The sequence below is a fragment of the Pezoporus flaviventris genome, unplaced genomic scaffold, assembly GCF_033815535.1.
Source record: "Pezoporus flaviventris isolate CSIRO_AGI_PZ_B2104156 unplaced genomic scaffold, CSIRO_AGI_Pfla_v1 ptg000066l, whole genome shotgun sequence".
NCBI lineage: Eukaryota > Metazoa > Chordata > Aves > Psittaciformes > Psittacidae > Pezoporus > Pezoporus flaviventris.
In genome coordinates, this window is record NW_026892614.1 from 10,960,162 (window position 1) to 10,977,025 (window position 16,864).

Sequence of the window (16,864 nt, forward strand, 5' to 3'; positions counted from 1 at the left end):
GGAGATGTGACAGTTCATATCATCTTACATGCAAAATATGCCTTTTTTTATAAGGAGCATTTGGCACATTCACTGTTGCCTCCTCTTGGTATAGTGCACAGGAGACTGATGGAAATAAAGAAGATAAATGGGAAGGGTTAGCATCTAATTTTTAAAAATCTTCTCACAAAAGAAGTTGCATCTGGCACAAATACAACACAAATTACTTGCAGCTGGTTGTTTCTTGCTACTATATTATTTTTGTTGCTCTTCTGTCTATGCTTAGACTGAGTTTGTTCCTTCTCCAGCCTTGCTATGTTTCCAGATGATCTCTGCACTAAATTCACCTGTTATCTGAAAGGACTTTCTTATTGTTAAAACATTAGGATACTAGATTGTGTCTTTCCTCTGCTCCACATATGTAAATCTTTTTATTTGCTTGTAATGGTCAAAGGTCAAAGGAATGTTCTTCAGAAAAACATGAGAATTGCCAAGTTCAGGAATGACTGCTAAAGGCCTTTCTAATAAATATCTTTAAAAGTTTACTATGCTAGGAAGATTTAGAGCATAATAGAAAGTGTTTTAATCTACCTTTAGGCTGATGTTTGGAGTCACCTGAGAAAGTAATAGGTGTGGTGGACTTTCCAACTGCAGTTCTCTTTTAGCACTTCTGCTGTGTCTGATCTTTGAAAGTTTTCTGTATAAGCTGTGTCTGTAATAAACAGTCGGTGAGCGTTACTGTGGTTCTGAACTATTAATGCAATAAGCTGCAGTTCTCTTCACTGTCTTCAACTCAGGACTCAGTTGGGAAAGGTGTAGTTTAGGAGCATTTCTTTTAGAAGTATATACTAGCTTAAGTGGTTCCTGATTATAACTCCATCTCTCCTTACATCATGCCCTGCTGAAGGGGGATGTACTGCCCTACTGCCCTCAGCTGTGTTTTTCCAGTTCATTTTTTCACATGTTAAGCTGATTCAGCTTATTTGAATAACAGGAAAGTAAGCTGCCCTCTGCCTTGCAGCTCCTGGATCTTTGTGATGAATTGGCTTATCAAGTGAGTTTGTGAGCTGGAGCAGAGAGACATGAGGGAGGATAACTACTCTCAGTGACAGTAGGAGGTAGAAACCCTTTTGTCTTCCTCTTGTCTCTTTCTGATAGTGAGAGAGCTCTTAATTCACTCAACTGTAGCACAAGACCATAGAATCAGTTTTACTTTTTACTTTTTTTTGTTGGGCTTAATGTTAAACTAGATACGGGAATTGATCTAGCTGAAAAAAACTTCATAGCCCAGATCAGCTTTCCATCTTTCTGTTGCAGTGCCCCACAGACTCTCTTTTATATGGGTAATGAGAAGAAAGTGTGGAGACCTGAGGTGCCCAGGAAGTGTAGGAACTACTTGGGTCAGGCATGCTGTCAAAGAAATAAATAAAGCTGTAATTTGACATTGTCTCATCTGGCACGCACTGTCTTGTGTGTCTTTTGTGTCTGTCTCTTTGCTTTGTTCTTGCTGTTATTGCTGAAGCAAGGCTTAACTGCTCATGCAGAATCATCTTTTTAGAGCAGTTTCCACTCTGTGGTGTTTTTTGACATCTGAGGAAATATGCAGTGGCAGTACTTGGCCTATTCCTATGAATAAGTCTCTGGACTACTGGCTTGTATTGTATGTGGGGTTTTTTTTAAGCATGAGTTGCTCTTGACCTAGAATTTCAAAGAAGAGGGAATTCTTCCTGCTTTTTACTAGTTGTAGCTCAAAACTTAAGTTTCTGTTCATATAGAGGTTTTAAGCAGAGAGAGTACTATTTCAAAATTTTCTTTGGATATCTTGCTTGAATTTGTAGTGAACTTCAGAGATGAAATGCACTGAAATAACATGTTTCTTGCCATAACCAATAGAGCGTTCTGCAATATGTTGAAAGTTTCTTCATTTAAGCAATGTGATCCAGATTCTCTGCCAGTATACAAAGGTTTGTGGGGGGAAAGAGTGATTTAGCTAAAATATACAATACATACCAACTACAAGATGCACTTCTTCACTCTTGTCTTTATTAAGAAGCCCTTTTAGCAGTATACCCACTTCAGAAAAGCAGCCCTTCCAGTGAAATACTGCCAGGCAAATAAACCCTGAATTTGAAGCCCATTTAAAACAAAATACTGTTTATATCTTAGCATAGGGTGAGAGAACATATTGCATGACAAGTGTGTATGGTGGAGTTGACGAAGCCATATGGATGTTCAGAAACTGTAGAAATTATGGCCACATAAGAGCCTTTGGAATAAATTCTATACTTTCGAGCTTTCTGTTTGTTGTGGATATTGCCGTATTTTTGTGTACAATGCATCTATAATCCAGCCAGAAGATAGTATTATATAAGACCTCTTATTTATATTAAAATCTGTGACTGTTTTTTAAGATAAAGTCTTTTTTAACTGATGAGTTAGAATATGTAACAAAAGGTTTCCTATTTAGATGAGAGATCTCCAGATGCACAGTATGTGGATTTGCTTCTGAATCCAGAACGTTACACTGGATACAAGGGGCCCTCTGCTTGGAGAGTGTGGAACAGCATCTATGAAGAAAACTGCTTCAAGTAATTGGGAGGGAGGGGAATCCGATCTTTTATATTTGCACTTCAGTTTAGCTTAAAACTGATATTTATGTTTTCTATCTTATTTTTTAGGCCTCGATCTGTTTACCGTCCATTAAATCCACTGGCACCTAGTAGGGGTAGGTCTTGCCTGTTTTATTTTCTAATGCATTTCTTTTAATATAGTGACTTTCCCAATAGAAGTGATACAAATAGTAATGTTCAGTCTGTAGATGTGCTTTCTGCTTTTTAAATTTCCTCTGTAGCAGTAGCTGTTCATTTTCTAATACTTAGACAAAGATTTGTGAGACTTGATGACGTACATGCTTAAAATTATTGCATAGGAATAGGCATATTAATGTCAGGGGAGCTAATGTGAAAACTAAAATACATCTCAAACTGTTTAGTAAGTGTTGCAGTAATTTTCCAATGTGGATGGGAAGGAGTTAAAGTTCAATAAAAAAATCATCACTCTGTGTTCTTCCCTTGGTTGGCTGGGAGTTGTTGCTTGCTTGGGTTTTTTTCTAGAACATTATCACTTTAGCTCATAGTCATTTTGGTATAATGTAGCTTTACAGGTTTCATCCATAATACTTAGTGCATTACAAATGTACAAATAATTGCATTATTTGAAGAAAGAGTGGATACTTAGGAAGGCTCAGTTATCTGCAAGCATGGGTAAAAAAAGTGTGCCGGTGACTTGGGGTTTAAGTGTTTAAATTTAAATTGAAAACTATAACCTGGTGTTGCAAATGAATCCACTTTCTCCATCAGTATGTGTCATTTCCCTTAAAAATAGCCAATAGATTGAGTTAGAAAACATCACTACACATTAGGAAATCAGGATAGCTTTTAGTAATGATAGCTATTAAGATCATATACTGCTGGTGTACACAAAAAGAAGTTCAAGAGCAGTTTAACTCAGGGGTCAGAGTTTCAGAAAGGAGCATTGGTAATATTGAATAATACAAAGATGACTTCCTAATCATCTTTCTGAAGGTGAAACATAACTTCCAAGAGTATGCAAATAAGCTGCTAAGATTTCAAATTCTTAGTGACTTTCATTACTATTACTTGTTTAAACTCAGGTGATATTGAGGAGGAGGAAGATGGAAAGTAGCCTACTTTTTGTAGATTAAATAAGGTTTCTTGCATTTATTGTTTTCTCAGTGTTTGTAGTAAAGTCTGTGTTTCATTACTGCTTTGCTGTGGAAATAATCTTTTTAATGCTTATGGATTTTTAATTCTTGTTTTGTTTCTTTTTTTTCCCCTAAGGAGGAGATGATGGTAAGTCACCTTGTTTTGCTTGACTTGCAGAAATGAAGTAAACATGGAAGAGTTTTGGATATCTGATTTATTTGCTTTATTGTTGTTGCATTAAGGGGCAGGAAAGCTATGATTTTAGGCAGATGATTGATCAGAAAATGTTTTTATTGAGGTAATTCTTTCATTTGGAGTAGGGGAATGAGTGGGTAAGAGCAGAATACAGTTCTGTTGTTGATTCTTATCCTTGTAACAGAATATGTGTTGTGATAATGTTACTAGCAAGGTAACTGGAGATGCATAGATTAAAGGATTCTTGGGTCTCCTGCTGAGCCTGGTTGATACTGATGTCAGATTACTTAAAAGAAGAGGGACAGTTTTTTGTGTACTTTCTTGAATGTCCTTTGAGAAGGTGGAGAGAGAGTGGGGAGAAAATTTGGTCTGTCTACAGTGAGACAGACTAAGATTTTTCAGTCAGCCGAAAGCTCTCAGGCAAAGACCTAAGCCTACAGGAAATCTTCAGAAAACTGTCAAGATAAAGGCTATCAGATATAATTACACTCTTCAGTCACGTTTTTCACTGCTAGCACATCTAATCAGGTTTGTGCTTCTATACATTTCTGAATGCCTGACCAGCAGCTTAGTTGTGCCCATTCTTGTATTTCTCCTATTCTGACCCCCACAGATTTAAACTAACCTCAACGTTAAGCCACTTCAGTGCCTCTTCTCACTTTAATAGCCGAGTTATTTAGCTTTATGTCCAGATGGCAGCTAATGTTAGTATGCGTAGTATTTCAAAGCTACTGTGATGTTGAAAATGAATACTCTTCATTTAACCATATACCTTGTATTTGCAGGAGAATCTTTCTACACATGGCTAGAAGGTAAAAGCTCTTGGATGGATTAATATAATGTTAAATTCACTAGAAGAACCATTGTAGTAGGTTTTTTTTCATCTCCCCAAATATTTTCCATAGTGCGGGATCCTTAATAAATTGTGCAGAACTCCTGAGTGACATTCAAAGAATACTTTTTTCTTGAGGGTCTTTGGAAATCTCAGTCATTCAGATGGTCTGCTCCTTTAAACCCTTCAGTGTTTTACCTCTTACAATGAGGGAGTTCACTCCAGTACCATCTGCTTTGAATTTTCTGCTCATTTTAGGCATTTAAATGGGGACATTATTATTAATAACATTGCTAAGACCTTTTATTTAAAAACAGCTTTAAAAAAAAATCAGAGTTTTTGATGGCTCTGTTCCCAGTATATAAACTAACATGAGTGTAATGTGTGTTCAGAAGGCAAAGCAATTTGATATTTATATTTATTCATATTTAAATGGAAAACATTATTACAGTGGTAGCAATCAAAATCACATTTTGGAGGTATGTGGAAAAGTAAATGAGTTAAATGTATTTAATTTTAAATTTCATTCTGGCTCTCATAAGCCTTTCGCTTGTCTCATTGGAAATCTCTGACTGGTGCTGTTGTAGGAAAGCATACAAATTTATTTGCTATTTAATAGGTAGTGTTTGTAAATGAAGTCATATCTCAGCCTCACAGATGGGCTTCACCGTCAGCTGTTGCTTCGTCCATTTGTGGAGATTGGAGTGTCAGAGAAGTCACCCAAACATACCTTTGAGAAAGGAACAAACTTCTTAATTCCAAGTGTAATCTCTGTCCCTGGGTCTAAGTGGTATTGTAATTTCTGCATTTAAATTCTGTTTTGGCCACCCAATGCTGTTGCATTTCTCTTTCCACTGTAGAAGTCAGTACCTATCAAAGTCATTTTTTGCTAGGTTTTGCTCTGTGTATTTAAATTGTCAGTGAATTTACAGTAGAGCTGGGAAGAAATAGTTTCGCTGTTTTCCAATGCCAGAAGGTTTCCTGAGGTATTTGATGTTTTTCTGTAAGGTTGCTAATTCAGTGGTAGGTTTAATTCTAATTAGGATATGCCACAATATAGTTCTGGCCTCCAGAATGTTAAAATTCAAGGCTATTTGATATTTATTGCTCAAACTTTGTAAGCATAATATTTTTGTGTGGCGATTTATCTGTATTAGTTGACTGCAGGCTTATTTGACTGTATTTATTAGAACACTGAAATGCCAAGTAAGAAGTGTCAAACTTCATTCTTAGTACTGCTTTGTATAAAAGAATTAAGAGGTAAATTTTTCCCAAGGAATTATTAACAATGCTTAAGTGCTGTAATTGTAACTCTTGAAATCTAAACAATGTGGACTTGCATTACTAAAATATCAAGGTATATTCATTTTAATACATTAATTCTAGTGTTTAATTTGGGGTCTGTTTGCCTTTTTTCCTGGATAGGTCTTTGCCTTGAGAAAAGAGTGTTTTATAAGCTCATTTCTGGACTTCATGCTAGCATCAACTTGCATCTGTGTGCAAATTACCTTCTTGAAGGTAATTTAAATCTATTTAAAATTGCTGGATGGAATTCTACAGTATCTGTAATATGTATTTGTTGTTTTCTGATTATTTTTTGTTGTGTAGTTAGTTGTTTCTTTCATTCTAAATATGTGTCTTTTACTTCTCCCTCACCTGTTTTGTTTTTTTTTTTTCCCCTCTGTATAGAAACATGGGGGAAGCCTTGCTGGGGACCAAATGTGAAGGAGTTTACTCGCCGCTTTGACCCTCTTGAAACAAAAGGAGAAGGACCAAGGAGGCTCAAAAATTTGTATTTCCTGTATTTGATAGAGTTACGTGCTTTGTCGAAGGTTGCACCATACTTTGAGCGTTCAGTTGTTGACCTTTACACTGGAAATGGCCATGAGGATGCTGAATCTAAAGCTCTCTTACTGGATATCTTCAGGGACACCAAGTAAGGCATAGGATTTTTTTTTTTTTATGAATTGTTTGAAATTCTCATTTATATTCACAAGTGAGAACAGATGAGTCCTTGACAGGACAAGAAGGAGAGTGGAATGAAGAAATAACATTAAGTAATGGGAGAACAAGAGGAATTTGTACATTTGACAGGAAGAGATGAATATTTTTCAGTTTGAATATACCAATCTTTAAAAAACAAAAAATTAAACAAAAATTCCCCTCCTCCCCCAAACCCCACACAACTCCCTACTACTCTCTATTTGTTGCTTTCGCTGATTCTTCAGTATAAGAACACAGTGAGTAATCCAGCTTTTATCATAGACTTCCGGGGTTTTAGCTATCCCTTCTTTCTTCTGTTTAGTCTGTAAAGTTTTTTAGTCTGGTTCCTTCTTGCTAATTTTTGTGATTTGTAACATTCTGTATGGTTTTGTTGCTGTCCCTGCTAACAGTCTTGGTAGGTATTTGAGATGTGGTCAGACAACAATCAACTGAAAGGTGAACATTTAAAACAGCTGCAGTGTATATTAGAAAGAAATCTTGATCAGTGGAAATGGAGTGAAGAAAATTCTCAACAAAACTGTAAATAACATATTTCAAGTTACAGTGATTGAGCAGTAGATCTGATACCATTCAGTAAATTCTTAAGAGCTACTTTGTAAAAACTAGGAACTCTAAAAAGTATTGCATACTGATGGCATCAGCTGCTCACCAAGCTTGATGGAACACAGTATGTCAGCATTGGGGTTTTTTTATTTTGCATTTTGTCTTTATTAGGTCCTTCCATATGCACTTTGATGAAAAGTCCATGTTTGCTGGAGATAAAAAAGGAGCCAAGTCATTAAAGGTAAAATTTGTTTTCTGAATCACATCCAAAATACCCATTTTGGAATTAAGTTGCCTTATTTTAGAAAATCTCTCTACCAACCAGAAATGTACTGCAGAGAGGGGAAAAGGCTGGGGTAAAAACTTAGAATCATATCTGAGGCCTCTTAATTAATCTACATTATAATAAATTAATATGATGTGTTGTCCTGAGCCAAGCAGACTGAAATCTGTGGTGTAGTGCCTTGAGTCTGCCATTAGGACTGTGGTGAGGCAAATGAGTTGAACTGGATTACCAGTAGACACAATGGTGTTTTTTTAGATAGTACCTGTTTCATGTCAATATAGAATCATAGAACAGTTAGGGTTGTAAAGGACCTTAAGATCATCAAGTTCCAACCCCCCTGCCATGGGCAGGGGCACCACACACTAAACCATGTCAGCCAAGGCCCTGTCCAGCCTGGACTTGAACACTCCTAGGGATAGAGCATTCAGCACTTCTTTGGGCAACCCATTCCACTGCCTCACCACCCTCACAGTAAAGAAGTTCCTTATACCGAACCTCAGCTTCCCATGTTTAAACCCATTGCCCCTTGTCTTATCACTGCAGTCTCTGATGAAGAGTCCCTCTTCCGCATCCCTGTAGGTCCCTTTCCGATATTGGAAGCCTGCTATGAGGTCTCCATGCAGCTACAGTGATGTCTGCTTAAAAAAATACATGCCCTTTATAGTATAATATCTGATTGATTGATTGATTGATTGGTGGCTTGGCTTAGTGAGCGAAGATTTGGGAGGGGCTTTAACCATGCTTAACTACAAGCACGATGACCAAGGGCATGTGAGATATGCAAATCTGGTTGGAAAAAAGGGTGCTTAGGCAATCAGGAAGTGTCCGACCAGGACTGTCATCTCCTGAGCCATCTTGAGCTACCCATGCGCTGGTCCGCCCACATGCAGCGTTGGATCTGCAGCCACCCATGCACCTTGTCACCTACCGTTTCCACCCTCGCCTGTCCTTACAGACAAGTGAGAGTAAGCCCTTCCAGCCTGCGCAGTGGATTTTTTAGGCTCCGGGGACAGCGGCAGGTGGGGAGTTTGGCTGGAGCGGTACACCTGTCAAAGCGTAACGTAGGTGTCCTAAGGCGAGCTCAGGGAGGATGGAAACCTCCTGCGGAGCAGAAGGGCAAAAGCTCGCTTGATCTTGATTTTCAGCATGAATACAGACCGTGAAAGCAGGGCCTCACAATAGTATAATATAATGCAATATAATATTACATTTAATATCACAAAAGCATAGTCCCTAGACATGGGAACCTAATGTGAATGTTGTTACTACCTAGCAACTTCCAGTGTTAACATGCAGGTATTCAGATTGGTATGCACTACAATTACACACCTGGAATGTGCCTCAGTAAAAAAAGTCTGGTTTAATACTTGTTAACACTTTTAATACTTATCTCACTAGTAGTATGGAATTTCATCAGCATTAGAGAGACTGCTGTTAGAAGGGTGCCATCATCAGCTCAGCTGGTGTTTTTCTGACCTTAAATATTTAATTGAAATCATCTTAATTAGTTCTGTGCTGTGTTTGCTTTTGCTCTGACTGAAGCTGCAAAGCAGCAAGCTACCCATAGCTTTGGACAGGAAATGTCTTTTGTGAATTGTAACATGTTTTCCTGCTCATGAGAAAGGCGAGTTGGTTCAAAAGGGATTTGAATAATAGAAGAAAAATTGGATTAGGGACACAAATACAGTACTTACAGCTCAGAACATTTTGAGATAGTTGGTAGAAACTCAGTGTATTACCCTGAATGTTCTGTATTTTGGTTTTTTTTTTGAGTTTGTTTGGTTTTTATGGAATTAACTGTTAGCAGTGTCTTGTAAACAAAGTTCTGGGTTTACATGGAACTTGGTTATGGCCTGACCACAAAAGTAGTGGGGTTTTTTAGTACTAGAGAATTGATACTGTAGTGGTACTAGATTAGTTAGCCTTGTGTTTTTGCGAAGCTAAGAGACACTTTAAATTAACCTTTTTCTTTGTTTGTTTTGTTTTTTAATGGATAGGAAGAATTCAGATTGCATTTCAAGAACATATCCCGCATAATGGATTGTGTTGGATGTGACAAATGCAGGCTGTGGGGCAAACTACAGGTACAGTTTATTGTGTGGAGGGGGAGGTTAGAAGGTAAGCATTTGTTTCAGTCTGCCAGGATGCCCCTTACCTTAGCATTCAGACTTTCTGTACATGGTTGATATTTGATATCCTTACCTGTATATTAAAAAAGGACATATCTTTAGTTCATTGTTAAAAACGGAGTTCAAAAAAAGGGTTGTTATGTTTAGCCAACAGCTGTTTAGTTTACTAAAAGCTATAGTTTTTATTCTCAAAAAAAAAAAAAACAAAACCAAAAATTATTTAAAGCAGATGCTTCATGGCAAAGTTTTACTGGCAGTCAGTAGAATCACCTGTGGGAAGCCTTCCTGGAAATACAGCACTTGCTTACTTGTTAGAAAATCCAGTGTGGGACTTAACTCTACAAACTGAGGCATAAGAAAAAGAAGCAATTCAGATGTTCACAATTTATGCAGAAGGCAGCAAATGAATGCAGAGGTGCATAGTAAAGCTGGAAGTTGCAAACCAATATCAGTTTCTGGACACTTACTGTTTTCATTTTATTAATAACAAGATTTTAAACCTCAAGAATAATGTTAAGTCCAGGCTGAGAGAATAGTTGTTCCTGTGAGGTTTCTACTGTACTATATATTCCTCTGTAGCATTAAGCTTATCAGAGTTCAGTTTTCAAAGAAATTTACAACATCAAAAATTCGGTCGTCTCCGCTGTATTTCTGGAGTTTTGCCTACTCTGGCCTAGTGGACACTTCTGATCTGTTGTTTTTTCCTTCTCACTCAAAATGGCATAGGACCAGGTTCCCTGACCTATAAAATTCTCTTGCAGCCAGACTTGACCACTTTTTGTCAAAACCCAGTGTTTTTTTTCTGTTGTCCAATTAAAAGAGGAAATAAGAATAGCTTCTGCTGTTCTATTTCTGTATAGAAAATAGGATTTGAAACTGAAACTGCAGTGTCTGCCCCTAGGACTGGAGGTGGAAAAAGCAGAAGTGTTGTGATACCTCATAATAAAATCTAGTTTGACTTTGAAGGGGGATGGAAGAGGATAAGGGGCGAGCTGATCCAACAGCTCCTGCCACAGCAGAGCATCTCTAAAGCAAGAGGCAGGAGGGACTGGAAGTCATGTAACAGGCATGTTTTCATATGCATCTGCTGTGCCCGAAAATAAAAGAGGTGGGAAAAGAAGAGATCAAATACATGAGGATGAAGAGCAAGTATACCTGGGGAAACAAATGTTCTCAAATAAGTGAGTGAACCTGGTACATAGTCGATGGCAAGCGTTTGCATTTGTGTCCTTGTTGGTGTATAGTTCTTTGGGTAAAGGGAGTGTCAGTATAGAAGAATTGCCTGGATTAGTAATTTTTTACCTTTTTTAATGGTTTCTTGAGTGTTTGGAGGAGTGATCTTACTACAAAAAAAACAAAAAAACACTGCACTTTTTTCTTTGTAGACTCAAGGCTTAGGAACTGCTCTGAAAATCTTGTTTTCTGAGAAGGAAATACAAAGCCTTCCTGAGAATAGCCCATCAAAAGGTTTTCAGCTCACACGTCAAGAAATAGTTGCTCTTGTAAATGCCTTTGGAAGGTAAGTTCTTACCATTTGTGTTGTAGAAAAAACATACAACTTCAGTGTCAGCACTCGTGTTCTATGGAAAGTTGGCACTCTACAGGTAGCTTTAGCTTTTTAAAGGCTGGATTAGTGGTACTGATAAACTTCATGCCATTAAAACTGAGTATGTGGAGTGTTGATATGTTAGCCTTGGTCATCATTCTGTGTTTGGATCTAATTTATCTTTCTATCTCTAATCTCATAAAGTCCATCTTGTGAGAGCTGGATTTAAGTCTCGTAAACACCAGTAATCATTAGACTTTGAGTACATGTTCTCCTTTTTGAGCATGGACTACAGCTATTCTACATTTTGTATTTGTTTTAAATGTGTGCATGTAAAATGTAGTGAAAAGAAATGAAAAGTACTTGGGAAACTTTTAACACTCTCATTTTAGCCCTTAGCCTTTTGGATATTTGTGTATGATGTAATTATTGTTAAAACTTTATCCTATTCAAGTGATGAAATAAATTAACAGCTTTAGAAGATGTATAGAACTTGCTTTGTTCATCATGCTAGCTCCTCACATCTTGAATTTAACAATCAGTTCCTGTTTAAAGGAATGTAATAAACATTATTACCTCTGCTTAGAGTTTAATGAAGTCAAGACCATTAAGTGTGTGTATATATATATAGTTTAATCCCTGTAATATAATACATAAATACAATGGTGAGCCAGATCTTTCGAGAGAAAGCAGTATCTTAAGCGTGTTCATCTTTTGCAACAAAACTGTGTTTGTTAAAAACGAAACAAAAAGCCCCCGCGGAAGGATGGAAGGTGATGATTTGCACTTCTCTTTCACAGCTGACTTACTAACACTGAAGGGTTTTTGCTTTACAGGCTTTCCACAAGTATAAAAGAGCTGCAGAATTTTAAAGTTTTACTGCAACAAACGAGGTAATGAAGGCCTTTGCACAACTCACTAGTGAAGACCATTTACATGACTGCATTGAGCAGGAGGAGCTAATCCTTACAGGACTCACATGAACTGAGAAAAGTAAAATCGAATACCAACTTGAATATTTATGTTTAAGCTACGAATGGTTATTAATTAGAGGAGATATTTATGAATGAAATATTATAGTTTTTAAATGTGTAAATTATGCTGATCTGTTTATTTTTAAGTTCTCTGCTCACAGTCTGTTGTACTGAAACTTCATAAATGTTCTTATTTCCTTGCCTTTCTGAGACAGTTGTTTTATATGAAAACATATGTACCTCTCCCCTGACGTGGCCGGTTCTGAGGGAGGGTGTTCGCCTCTCCCCAGTACTGAGCTTCAGTATATTCTGGGGATGGGGTTATGCTGATTCTGGCTGTCTGAAAGAAGAAAAGAGGGGAGAAAAACAATAAAATCAAAAAGGAAGTGGGGCTCCTGTTGAGTTCTGCCTTCTCACTGTAATAGGAAAGTTATTTAATGGAAATTGACTGAGCAGAGATTGCATTTCATAACGAGCTCTATTGCATTGTGCTAATAGCAATGTTTTTTTTCCTTTCATGCTGCTTTTCACAATTTCCTTTTTCCTTTAAAACACCTGCCTTGTCTCTGGTTCAGCACAGCTCAAAGTGACTTTTCTGCAGCCCCCTGGCTACCTGCATTTGCTTGGGGGCGCAGTGGTCCAGCGGGGGGGTGGTTAGTGGAGCACTGCTGGCTGGAAAGCCTCAGTCAATCAAATTCGCATCCACCACGTTTTATTTTCTAGTTTGTAATCACAGGTTCAGTTTCCAGAAATGGTCTTTTTGATGTCTGAAATGTTAAAATAGCACATTTCAGTCTTTGAGCTATGGAAATATATTTGCTCTTTATGGGTTGTGTTTTAGTGCTGTGCTTACAAGGTCAGTGCAAAAAGTAACAACTTGTGTTTTTGTAGTGACTTTTAAAAAAAGATCCTTTTTAAAATTCATTCACACTGACATTTACCACTGCATACTCTATCTATGCAATCCCTAACTGTCTTCTTTAAAAGGACATTCAGTGTAAAAAAACGGGTATGTTAATAACATTCATAAAATAAGAAATTACTCATGTATCATTGTCCACAGATGTCAGTGGTAACTTACCATTGTCCAAACCAGAATCCAGAAACTGATTAGTAGCAACCAAATGTTGGTTTAATTTGAAAGGAAGTAATAAATTGTTTTAAACCAGCATGTTTCAAAGTGAAGTTAGGAATGTGGGAAGTGCTGGTACAGCGTAGATGCATCTCCTGTTTTTAAAACACAAAATAAAGTGCTCTTAAACTTTTTTCACCCTACCAGATATTTAGTGCCCTCTTTATATAATTGATTGTAACTGTGTTGGCTTCAGTAATGTGGTATTTTACAGCTGAGATTGTCTGAAAGCTGGAATATGTTCTATGTCCTTTGTTTCCAGACTAGCCTCAAATTTCTACCTGACTGGAAACATGACAGACTATCCTGCTGGCACTTGCTACTAGAATGAATATTGTTTTTCAAGGAAGTCAACCCTCCTGAGTCAAACTGGGATAAGAAAAAAAATAAAGGAAAAAATAAACCCCAAACAAACCACCAGACACCTCCCCCAGGTTTTGGTGGTAGTTTCACAATTTGACAATGAACCAGTGGGAAGTTTCTGTTTAAGCCAGTAGTTAATGTGGTGTTAGAGAAGGCTGATGCCAGTCTTACCTAGCAGCTTCTCTTGCCTGTGGGCACTCACCTCTCTGAGCACATCACCGCAGGCTTCCTCTTTCTAGTTAGTGGAGAAGAGCGGGTGATTTCTAGGTGGTTTCATCTGGTTTATTCTGAACTCTGCATCTGCACCCAGGAGTTCATTTTTCTCCATTAAATTGAAGTAGGAATCTGGGTAATTAGCTCAGATGTGAATAGTTGTGTTTGGTAAGGGAGTTACACCACAGGTATCTAACTCTTCTGAGTAATTGTATATACTGACATAGCGTAGTTTTCAGATGGCCATTAATTCTTTTGGATTGACCTGCAAAGGCTAGAACCTGTAGGCTCACCTGTGAGAAGAATGCTGTATAGTTGGGATTTATCTCTGTTGTATAGTGCCTAAAGCTTGAGGCAGGATTTTCTGGTTGAAAAGCAAGTGTTGTCTGTGCTGCCCCAGGAAGGACCAGAGTTTCAGAATTGTTTCTTTCCTTTTCCCCCTTGCTTTGTGGGGAAAGTGAATTGCTTCCAACCTTATTCTGGGGGTGCAACTTGCTACTTTTTTTTCCACCTGTGCCTGGCTAAAATCTAGACACTAAAGCAGCACCACGTACTACCATCATGTGCTTGCTCATGGGATGGGAATGGCCCTGGTCACCTGCTCTTTGCAGCCTTCATTGGCACATTGCAGGCAGTTAATGTTAACGGTTAATGCTGTTGGGTAAGGACATAGAGATAGGAAGCTTTTCTTCTTTTCCTTTGTCTCATGAAAACACAGGGTGCAACTGACCAGCAAATCCTCTGTGTGCGTTAAGTTCTGTTGCGTTTGAAGGTACGTCTGGCTTGGTGGTCAAATAAGGAAGGCGTTTCATTTCACTGTCATTGTAGGAATAGGACATAAGGTTTTTCCGGTTACAAATCTAGTTGAAACAATTTTCCTGTCACCATCTTTTTTACTGTATTTGATGTACATTCTGTGACTCTGCTGCCTATGAAGTTTTGCCATGCGAGTCGGATGGCTTAGTTCTTTATATGTTAAATTTTAGAAACTTACAGATCTGTTTTTATACTAAAGAACAAGGTTAGTTACACTGCCCATCACTTGTAAACTATTTCAGATTCCAGCTCCCTATTGGAGATCAGCTTGTCAGCGTTGTCTGTTGTTCATTTTAAAGTACATTTCCTTGAACAAATGACCCAATGATTGTAATCCCAGAGGTAGCAAGAAGACAAAGACAAAGCACATTTCCTTCTTCCCAAGTCATGAAGGCTTATGTGAAATGGTAAAAAAGACTTGGTGGAGACCACATAGGTAGAATGTAGGGCACTGTTGCTGAGCAACTTCCTCTCCAGTGCCTGAGGAGGAAGGTGAGAGTATAGATGCAAGCCAGTGAAATAGACTTGTGTAAGCTGGGCTAGGAGGAGTGGTTCCCTACTTCAGCTGGAGACTTGTGCTGTATGTTATTGTATGTATATGAAATACACTGTGCCACACTTCCTGGAGTTGAGTTTGGATGGTTGGGTTGCCTTTATGTGACCTTGCTTTGTGCTTTTCTGGGAAATGACCTGTAATATGTTGTGAATAACCAAGATGCTTATGTTTACAAAGTAGCAATTGGCAACTCATCACCTGACAACTCCTCCATATGGCTAGCCTAGGAAAATGTAATATTTATTAAAACCAGAATCAATGTTGGAACTGCTTACTGAGATCTGAACACTTCCCAATCTTTGCTACGTTTGAATCGATCAAATGCAAATTAAAGTATTTTCTGCTACAACCTCTTTTTGTGAATGTAATTTTTTGATTTTCATTTGAATTGGGTTGTATTTTTTACCTTTTCATTTACCTTTCAACTACATGTGGTAGAAATCAAGTAAATTATTTACAGGTCAGCCATTTAAACTTAAGCTGATGAGCAGGCTTTTGTTCTCACTTTAATGCTGTTCAGAAGGTGAATGCAACCTGTGTGTCTATTGCTGTTTACAGTGCATTGTGTGTGTGTGTGTAGGCACATCAGAAATTCATGTCCCAGAAGTATGTTTCTGCATGAACATGACCCAGTTTAGCTCCATTTTAAGTTCAATCGTTTTAAGAGGCAGAAGGGCTTATGTTGAAATGAAGCTGGGTCTGTTCTGTCCTTTTCTCAGCATAGCTTATAACATCCATTTTGTTACTATTTGTTCTGGTTGGTTCACCCAGTGGGACTCTTCATGTGAAATTATTTCCCTTACAGGGTTTCTGCAGTGCTCTGTTTCATTCCACATATGCATTTGTAACAAATTATCTCCGTAATAAATGTGATAGACACAGTTCATCCCCAGTTTAGGTGGGTAAGTACTTGTTACACAGGTGGTAATAATTATAGTGATTTAATTTAAGATCCTGCCTTTCCCATTGTTGTTTAAATCTGTGGTTTGATAGTATTTAATTCATTGGTGTGCTTGGTTATAGTCTCTTGCCGTTCCACACTTGTGTATACTGGGACACAAAGATCAGGCTTGTTTTAAGCACAGAATTCTCATAACTGACTTTTTTTTAGCTGTGCAGTTCTACCTGCTGTGGAAGAAATACAGTTCCTGCAGACGTTTCTTGCATGAAGTCAGGCAGTTTTGTACAGACATGATCGTAGAACTCCAAAGGTTTTAATAAAATTATTGTTCTTCTCCCAGTGCTGTGGCACCTTTTTCAGTCTCTGGCTGATCATTTAATCGGCTTGTTTCCTTTAGTGAACATTTGGTAGGAAGTGAAGAAACTAATTGGAGCTTTGGAGGGTTTGCAGGATGTGCTCTGCTTCTGCCAGAGCTTTATACTTTGGGTTTACCACAGAGATCAAAGACACTGTGGAAGACTTGTCATATTAATGTGGCCCTACTGTGCTTTCAGCTTCCAAACAGACCTGATCAGATCTAGTCCCCATCTCTTTTTTATCCTCTGTGAAATGTGTACCAGAATTCTCTACTTCTAGTACTTTCTGAAGTTGAATATGAGGAAAACATCAA

At 37.9% G+C, this 16,864-nt stretch overlaps 1 protein-coding gene across 1 annotated transcript in view; it reads left to right on the top strand.

The window, feature by feature from the left end:
* The window catches only part of ERO1B (endoplasmic reticulum oxidoreductase 1 beta), a 31,679-nt gene extending 16,037 nt beyond the window's left edge, over positions 1-15,642 (top strand). The window contains exons 7-16 of the mRNA XM_061471208.1: positions 2,447-2,567; positions 2,658-2,704; positions 3,840-3,851; positions 4,685-4,711; positions 6,157-6,249; positions 6,421-6,667; positions 7,450-7,519; positions 9,562-9,648; positions 11,079-11,212; positions 12,076-15,642. Coding sequence (XP_061327192.1) covers positions 2,447-2,567; positions 2,658-2,704; positions 3,840-3,851; positions 4,685-4,711; positions 6,157-6,249; positions 6,421-6,667; positions 7,450-7,519; positions 9,562-9,648; positions 11,079-11,212; positions 12,076-12,136 — 899 coding nt within the window. The 3' untranslated portion in view covers positions 12,137-15,642. The remainder of the gene's footprint in view (positions 1-2,446; positions 2,568-2,657; positions 2,705-3,839; positions 3,852-4,684; positions 4,712-6,156; positions 6,250-6,420; positions 6,668-7,449; positions 7,520-9,561; positions 9,649-11,078; positions 11,213-12,075) is intronic.
* The last annotated feature ends 1,222 nt before the right edge of the window (positions 15,643-16,864 follow it).